At 40.5% G+C, this 8,243-nt stretch overlaps 1 protein-coding gene across 5 annotated transcripts; it reads right to left on the bottom strand.

Annotated features, from left to right (window-relative positions):
* Nucleotides 1-823: 823 nt before the first annotated feature.
* On the bottom strand, nucleotides 824-4,126 carry LOC103981306 (AP2-like ethylene-responsive transcription factor TOE3). Of its 5 annotated transcripts, none has more exons than XM_009397990.3 (10): nucleotides 3,207-4,126; nucleotides 3,073-3,098; nucleotides 2,925-2,955; nucleotides 2,740-2,827; nucleotides 2,468-2,613; nucleotides 2,306-2,350; nucleotides 2,125-2,216; nucleotides 1,892-2,046; nucleotides 1,594-1,788; nucleotides 824-1,495 (listed from the first exon to the last, which is right to left on the bottom strand). In XM_009397990.3, exons 1-10 carry the CDS (start codon nucleotides 3,689-3,691, stop codon nucleotides 1,310-1,312), a joined length of 1,449 nt encoding a protein of 482 aa, XP_009396265.2. In that variant the 5' UTR covers nucleotides 3,692-4,126; the 3' UTR covers nucleotides 824-1,309. The 5 variants fall into 5 exon arrangements, with proteins under 5 accessions (XP_009396265.2, XP_009396264.2, XP_009396263.2 ...); XM_009397989.3 differs by having other exon boundaries at nucleotides 2,468-2,616; nucleotides 3,207-4,120; XM_009397988.3 differs by having other exon boundaries at nucleotides 2,925-3,098; nucleotides 3,207-3,885; nucleotides 3,981-3,998.
* Between the last annotated feature and the right edge of the window lie 4,117 nt (nucleotides 4,127-8,243).

Raw genomic sequence — 8,243 nt, 5'->3', positions numbered from 1 at the left:
GACATATAAATGTGTGTGTGTGGAATCAACCTTTCTCTTTCATCTCTATGTCTGGGTCAAGTTACTACCATGATGCACTGAAAAGGAAAGCCAGGGAGAGCAGCAGACAAGTACAAGATTCACATGAAAAGCTGAAGACCACTGTAGATTGCATGGGAGCAATAATATCTAGTGAATTATTATAGGGTTGGAAGATGAAGTACCGGAGGAGTTTTAACTGAGGGGGGAGAAAGAAAGCATCTCCCTCGCTGCCACTGCAAATGCCCATCTAACCCGCAGTAGGACCACTGCAACAGCTGAATGCCAACCACTACATGTCAAAACAAGCAACTCCAACTCAGATTGCTGCAACACCATCTCCTTCCTTTGCTATTGGTTTTGTAGGGGTGTGTGTGTGTGTGTGTGTGTGAGAGAGAGAGAGAGAGAGAGAGATGAAACAGCTGAGTGCCAACTACTACAGGTCAAGAGCAGGAACCCGAACTTGGTATGGGAGCTGAAACCCAGTGCACCCCATTCATGCCACAGACTTTGAGAGAGAGAGAGAGAGAGAGCAGAGCTTATGCAAACCCATAAGGTAACTAACTAACTCTGGTCAGCTTACATCTTGATCAGATTACACACACTTAATTGTACAATATTGAGCATATTTTTGGTTTTATTTTCTTCCCTCTCTATCATTGCTTGTCTATATTCTAAATATGAAGTATTGACTCTGTTGAAAGAGTAATCTCTTTTGCTTCTTCGAGTCCTCTTGAAGTTTACATGAAACATCATGCTCACATTCAACTCAGAAAGAAAGAAGCAGATGACCAAACTTAGAAGATGCAACACAATCTCTTTTACTGATCCAGAGGACCACATACTGTTTCCATTGGAGCTCTCACATATGACCACCATTTTGCTTAACATTAATAATCCTCTTAACTCCTTTACAAAGCCATAGTTCACTCTCCAGAATTCAACTTATTGGTCAACTAGAACAAAATACAGCAACAAACAGATAAATGAAGACCCAAAGCTTTCGACATTTTGATCGGTGAGCCAAAAGAAGCCAATTTGATCCATCCATCCATCCCACACACACTCTAAGCTCCTCGATCCCGTGCCGATTACACACAAAAGGAGTCGCAAAGGTTTGATGAGGTGCTGTGGTTTTCTGAGGTGAGAGCTGAAACAAAACAAAGACAGGGTGGGTCCTTCTGTGCCAAAGACAATTGATAGCATCATTGAATGCTGTTCCGTGTTTCGACCAGGTTGGATGGAAATCTAGATGCCATTTCTTGTTTTGCACATTGGGAGGGTGAGTTTGCTATCTGTGGTGGGAATCCTGATGATGCTGCAAAATTAGTGGTGACAAACGATTGAGGTGATGGCATTGCGAACCATAGCTAATCTCCATGCCTTGTCCCCAGCACGGGTGCCGCAGATGTTGCTCACCACCACTAGATAATGAAAGCCATTTTCCGGATCTTTCCCCATCGCTGCTGCCAGGACACTGTACCAGGAAACAAGCAGGAGAACCCTAAGATCAGTTTATAGTGAATCAAGGAAGAAGATGGTAGATGAACTCAATTTGATGGGGAGGCTACAAACTTGGTAAAAACTAGATGGATTCAATTGTTGTGGAATGATCTGGAACATCGGGGACGTGTTGATGTTCATTTGGACTGGTGCACAGTTGAACACCTCGTTCGTCTTAAAAAGGCTTGGAGACTGAACGAAGCCATTAACATGGTGAAAGCCACTTCTGCTGTCTTTTCCATCAGGCAGCTTATGCTTGCCATCAAACTAGTGAGAAACAGACATGAGTTGCGGAGACCAAACTTGCAAAACCTATTTGATTCGATGTTTTCTGGGAGCAGCAGTAAAAGATTTGGCTCAAGAATTATACCTTGGGTATCATGTTGCGGTTCCACTCCGAATCAGAGGCCATGTGCTGTAGTTGATCAACAATGTTTGTGCCTTCATCATCGATTGTTTCGATGTAATTCCTTTTGGAGCCTGATCCGCCCAAGCTTAGGTCGAGATTATGTTCAGGAGGCTCAGCTGAAAGACGTTTTTCTCACACGGTTAGATGAACGACATCGTAGATTAAAGGAGACTACGAAGCGAATACTTTCTCACTTTGAATATCAAGTTCTTTCTTATATATCTTGGGATCGAAGTTTGTTATCGCGTCCTTCCCATTGAACTTGATTGCAGCCTTGTCATAAGCTCTGAAAACTCCAATATGGAATTAACTGAGATCAATATATTCTCGAGATACTTAACGAGTACAATCTGAAATATCGATGGCTTAACATACTGAGCAGCTTCAATTTCAGTTTCGAAGAGTCCCAGGTACACGTATCTGTTAAGACGTAAAGGCGGCACACATTAGACAACCGGAACGACCGTGCTACAACCCAAATCCTTATAATGATTCGGAAAACACGGTAGAAATCATAGAATTCAAGAAAAGGTATACTTTTTACTAAAAAACTGCCCCATTCTGGCCTCCCACCTCCCGCACTTGTGCAAAGTGACTCCCCTGTACTTGGAGCTCCCTCTGGGATACCCGGTACTTTGGCGTCGAAGCACTTGAACGAACTCCTCCTTCGTGACATTGCCCATCTGCTACAAGCCATCAACCCGCTTTGTCTAATTATAATTCATCCTTGCGCACCGACACAAAGCAAAACGGGATCCAAACAACAAACAAAGAATAGATGCATGATTTGCCATCTTCCCTACCATTACCTGCTTTATGTCCTCTTCGTAGTCATCCAAGCTAAAATTAATATCGGCATCCAATCCCCGAAACTTGATTGCAGCTCGGTCATAAGCTCTGCTTGGAGAATCTCTTGAAACTTAGAGTTCTTGTTGCACAAAGAATTAATCGAAAATTGAATGAAGTCAACTGTAAGACATAGTGATGGACAGACCTTGCTGCGGCATATGCAGTGTCAAATCCACCTACAAACACATTTACATGGCAAGCAATCAACAAAAGTTCATTTCTAACTCGATCAAGAACAAAATCAAATCTTTCAATAGCTTCGGAATTTTGACGAAATCTTGGCTCATACATACCCAGATAAACTTGCTTTCCGCAGTCCCTGCAAATAAGAAGGGAGAGATTTTGACAAGAAACTCACAAATCCAGAGTTCTTTTCTATGTACTTTTAAGCTTTGAAGAGAGAGGAGGAAGAAGAAGTGAAGCTGACCAGATATGGGATTCCCACCGGCCGGTCCTCCGGTAGAAGGTCACGCCCCGGTACTGGGAACTCCTCGACCTCGGACCTCGCCGGCTCTTCTTCACCGGCGGAGGCGCGTCCGTCACCATTCCGGCCACCATCGGCTCCGAGGAGTGGCAGACCCTGACCCCTGCCCAGCGGGCGCGAGTAGCCGGCGCAGCCCCCGAGCTTTTGCCGGCCCGAGCCTCCTCCACGTCGTCGAAAGGAAAGAACTGGTGAGTCACGACGGCGGGCGCGCTCTCCGCGGAGGTTTGCTCGCCGCGGCGGCCGGAGATGGAGAACCCGAAGATTCTCCCGGCGCCGCTGTCGTCCTCCCGCTCCTCCGACGCCTCGATGACGACGACGGAGGAGCCGGAGTCGTCGTTCTCCGCCTCAGCCAAGGTGGCTCCGGCGGCCTTCCCCTTCTCGTCCTCCTCGTCCGACGCCGCATCGTTGAGATCCCACGCGCCTTCCATCCAAAACAGCGAACTTTAGCTCTCTGGCTCGGTAAAATCGCACCTTTTCCACTCACGAAGATCCAATCTTTCCTTTCTCCTCCTCCTGTCGACGCCACACTATGTTCTTTTTGGAGCCAACACCTCGCTACCTGAACAAGTCTATATCAACGATCCACACATCCCCTCTCCCCGCTGCTTGCTACCTCTCCTAACTACGAAACAAAGGTCAGGGGAGACTGATGTGAGTAAAAAGCCGCAGAGGAGGGGAAGATTGATGCCCAAAAGGCAACAGCTTGACAGAGCTTACAGCCCCAAAGGTAGGCATCAGCTGAAAGATACTGCATAAAAACAAGGAGCTTTCACCAGTCCGTGTTGTATGAATTGACAGGAAGAGATTTATCCTACTATTTCTTTTGCCTTTTCTTGGAGGCAATCTTGGCGAATGATATCCCCCGTCTGTGCCTACCACTCACCCTCTCTCCTCTTTCCTCTCTCCTCTCTCCTCTCTCCTCTCTCCTCTCTCCTCTCTCGTGTCTCTCTGTTTGTCCCAGTCCACTCACTCACTCATGTCATGTTGGAGCTGCTGCTCCCATTCACTCCAACACCACCTTCTTTTATTGCTGCAGGTGTAGAAAACAGGAAACAATCCCTTCCTTCCTTACTCTGCTCCCCCACGTTAACCAAATCGAAAAAGAAAGCATACAGTCTGATTTCCCACACCAAAAACAGGTTAAAAATACTACTGTTAAGAGTGTCTCATCACTCCCCCCCTAATATTCTTTGTTTTTGATCTCATCTGATGAGCTTCAAAAAGCAATACCACATTTAATTCCATCGAAAGAAAGATTCTAACTGCTGATATTGATCTTTATCAGTACGATATTTTAATTCAAGATTACGAGTTTGAGCTATGTTTGATCTGTATTAGCATTTCCACTATATTGTCCTATGTTTTGTGGAAAGTAATGCTTGAAAACTAAGTTAGAGGTGCCACAATAAACATAGGTTGTGATGGTGCATTAGCAACATCATATAACTCATACTATTCTTTTTTAGAAGAAGCATATTAAATACATGATCACAACATCACAACTTTCAGTATATATAGCCTAATGAATCTGGTCAAAGATATTGATTCTTTATTTCCCTATTTGTATGCTTATTGTGACATGGATCATAGGTTTAATATTTTTTTATAAATATATATAACATAATTATATTGAGAGAGACTGATAGAGGAGGGGTAGGTGGAGAGGATGAGAGAATAATAAATATAAGAGGATTTTAAGATATTTATATTGGTAACCTTTTTTACTAATTATAATTTTATTTTATAAATTTTTAATATTTTGAAAATATCCCTGTACCTACGGATGGATGAATGTAAATACCCTCTTTTTGAAACGTGACATCAAGTGGCAAGTGACCTTTGGCAACAAGCGACGTCTGATGAGTGATGTCAGGCATCGAGCGATCGAGCAAGTAGTGGTAAGTAACCAAGCAACAATGAGTAGTGTTGAGCAAGATAAACAACAAGAAGTGTGAGTATGAGCGATCGAGTGACATCAACATCAAGCGGTACCTTCCTCTTGATCGAGCATCGAGTGGCATCAGATGGTAAAGTGACATCAATGCAGTTAGGGTTTCAACTGATCGAAATGATTGACCGGTAGATGAAATAAGAGGTTATAGGAAATAACAAAATGATCGATAATTGAGAGGTTGAGTTTAGTAAAATTATATTTTATTATTTTTAAAAATGTTTGCCTATAATAAGGGGTTACCAATAGCAAGCTTTCCATTTTATTTTAGGTATCGTAAAAAAATAAATATATTTAATAAGATAAATAAAAATATTGTAATATTTTAAAAAACTCAATTAATTTAATTAGTGAATTGAACAAATCGAGAGCTTGATTTTTTTTTGTTTCGTTTGGAGTTTTATAACTATGATCTTGTGGGTAAAGATTGCTTTTCTTTCTTCTTAATTTTTTTATATAAATATTTTGAAACTCTCATACCCATACATGGCGTTTTATATTTTGTAGATGAAAGCATGATGACAATAGATCATCAATATTATTATTATTGTTAATAATAATGATAATAATAATAATAATAATAATAATAAATAAATAAATAAATAAATAAAAGAGAGTTGTAGGCTTCACAAAACGAGACACATAAGAATCGAAGAGGAACAACGGATGGAGATGAAAAGAGGAAGAGAGGGAGGGAGGAGAAGAAGGGGGTGTTTGCTTCCACAAAAATCCAATTCAGGCGTACGACGGAGGCCCACGTTTCCTCCTTTTGGCAATGTCAAGAGGGCCACTCACCGTGTCCTCAGCCCACCAGCAGCAGGAGGTAGAGAGGAGCCACCGCTGCTGCTGCAGTAGTACCTCGTATTCAATTGCCCACCCAGAAACAGAGGACGAAAAGACATGAGGATGCAAAACAGAGGAGGAGGAGGAGGAGGAGGAGGATGATGAGAAGAGAGAGAAAGGAAGGAAGGAGGCAACGGGACAAAGGCTCTCACAGTGTGGAGCCACGCCACTGTAGCGTGTCTTCTTGTGTTTGGTGCCATTGCCCTCGAAGCATTCCCCCCTGGAGACGGTGGCACAGTGGCCGGCCATGGCTGTGCCACGGAATCCCAGTGGATCTTCTTCCTCATGTTTTGTTTTCTCGCTAGTATTTTCTGTACTATCTAATTTTCTTTTCGAAAAAACATAGATTTTCGAGACACACACAATTCAGACTCGTTCGAGAATAAATTCTTTTGAGAATGCAAAATCTATTCTCTTAGAAGGTGATGATCAAACTGTTGATAAGATTATCTAAGCGGATTCCTATTGCTGAGATACTCTTATAAAGATTCGATTCAGGCAGGATAAGTTTGGATGGCAGAATAGTTGGAATTTATGTGTTGTCATTCTCCCGCTTACAAAGCACTGTGAACGATTACTAAGCTACACCAACATACAAAATGCATGTGAGAGAAAGTACACGACAGGGAGACACCTACCTCTCTCTCTCCTCCGAGATTTTGTCAACCCAAAGTCTTCTCTGCTCTCAACAAATATCTGTGTTGGATCGTACCACCAATCAATGTTTTCCAAGTGCTGATGAATAGTGATTCAATTCTTTAAACATGTACAAGTGATTCCAACACGAAATAATAAATAGATCATACTGTGAATGATTACTTTATGCTGTCCAATTCACCAGCCACATCATTTAACAGGATTTCTTCTGTATATGTATATATATATATATATATATATATATATATATATATATATATATATATATATATATATATATATATACATTAACATAATGTGTTGATGACATTGCCAAGTTGGAGAGCACACAATGAAAGTACAAGATGCCTAATAGATGAACACATGAGCGACATGTTGGGTGGACAAATGCAACCAAAGAGCCTAATAATTTATGACACCATGTTTTGCTTGTTTATTATTGTATGACACACTTAATGCTTGGTTAATGAAAGGTCATGCTTCTTTTCCCAAATAAGAGGGACAATGGATCCACAAGATGACAAAATGATGGTGTCCAATTGTAGTTTAAGATAACTTCAACAATATATATATATATATATATATATATATATATATATATATATATATATATATATATATATATATATATATATATATATATATATCTTTCTCTCTCTGTCATGCACACACTCATTGAACCAACTTTTTTAGTTGTCAATGTGATTGAGTAGGTGGGGAGTTGGTCTTTTGAGACCAAGACAAGAAGATCAACATCTTGCAATATAAGTGGGGATGCACTGGGATCCATTTACCACATGATTTAGGTGTGTATGATGTATGTGAAACAGGTTGAGTCACATTGTAACTTTCCCATCCATGGACTAATTTTACCATGAGATGAGGTGTATATATATATATATATATATATATATATATATGTATGTATGTATAATGCATCCATAGAACTTTTGTCCATCATAAGGTGTCAATGGTTGTGTTGTCCAAGTTCCAAAATTAATTTCAAAGGAAGCATCCTCATGTGGAGTCATACTGTCTCTTGTCTTGGATGATGGAGCAACTAATCTCTTTTTTTCAGCAAAACATATGGAATTCAACCCCTATTTTATGCAAACAATATATATAAGTATTTTTATTCTTTTCATCATTAACTTAATATCTTTTTGTGCTGTATACTTGAATTGATCTAATGGATGTTGATTCATGTTTATCAAACCTTATGAGCTAAATTGTGGAGCCCATTGTTTCTTCTGAATGAAGAAATTCAAATGTTATTATTATTATTATTTTTTCTTTGTTTTCTCTGAGATCAAGAGGTCCTTTCTTTGTGTGAGATGTGCCTTGAGATTCCCAAAAAAAAACCCTAGTATTCATCATTGAGATTCTCACAGAGATAAATCCTAAAAACTTTGGTACACATAAGATTCCATACATCCACATAGCATTTCTCATATCCAATTATCTACAACAGGAGCTATATATGATTTTGGAGCTTATTTTCCCTAAGCAAATTGTATAGTTTCAAGAAT

The sequence above is a fragment of the Musa acuminata genome, chromosome BXJ2-4, assembly GCF_036884655.1.
Source record: "Musa acuminata AAA Group cultivar baxijiao chromosome BXJ2-4, Cavendish_Baxijiao_AAA, whole genome shotgun sequence".
Taxonomy (NCBI): Eukaryota; Viridiplantae; Streptophyta; class Magnoliopsida; order Zingiberales; family Musaceae; genus Musa; species Musa acuminata.
This window is presented reverse-complemented; position numbering and strand designations above follow the sequence as displayed.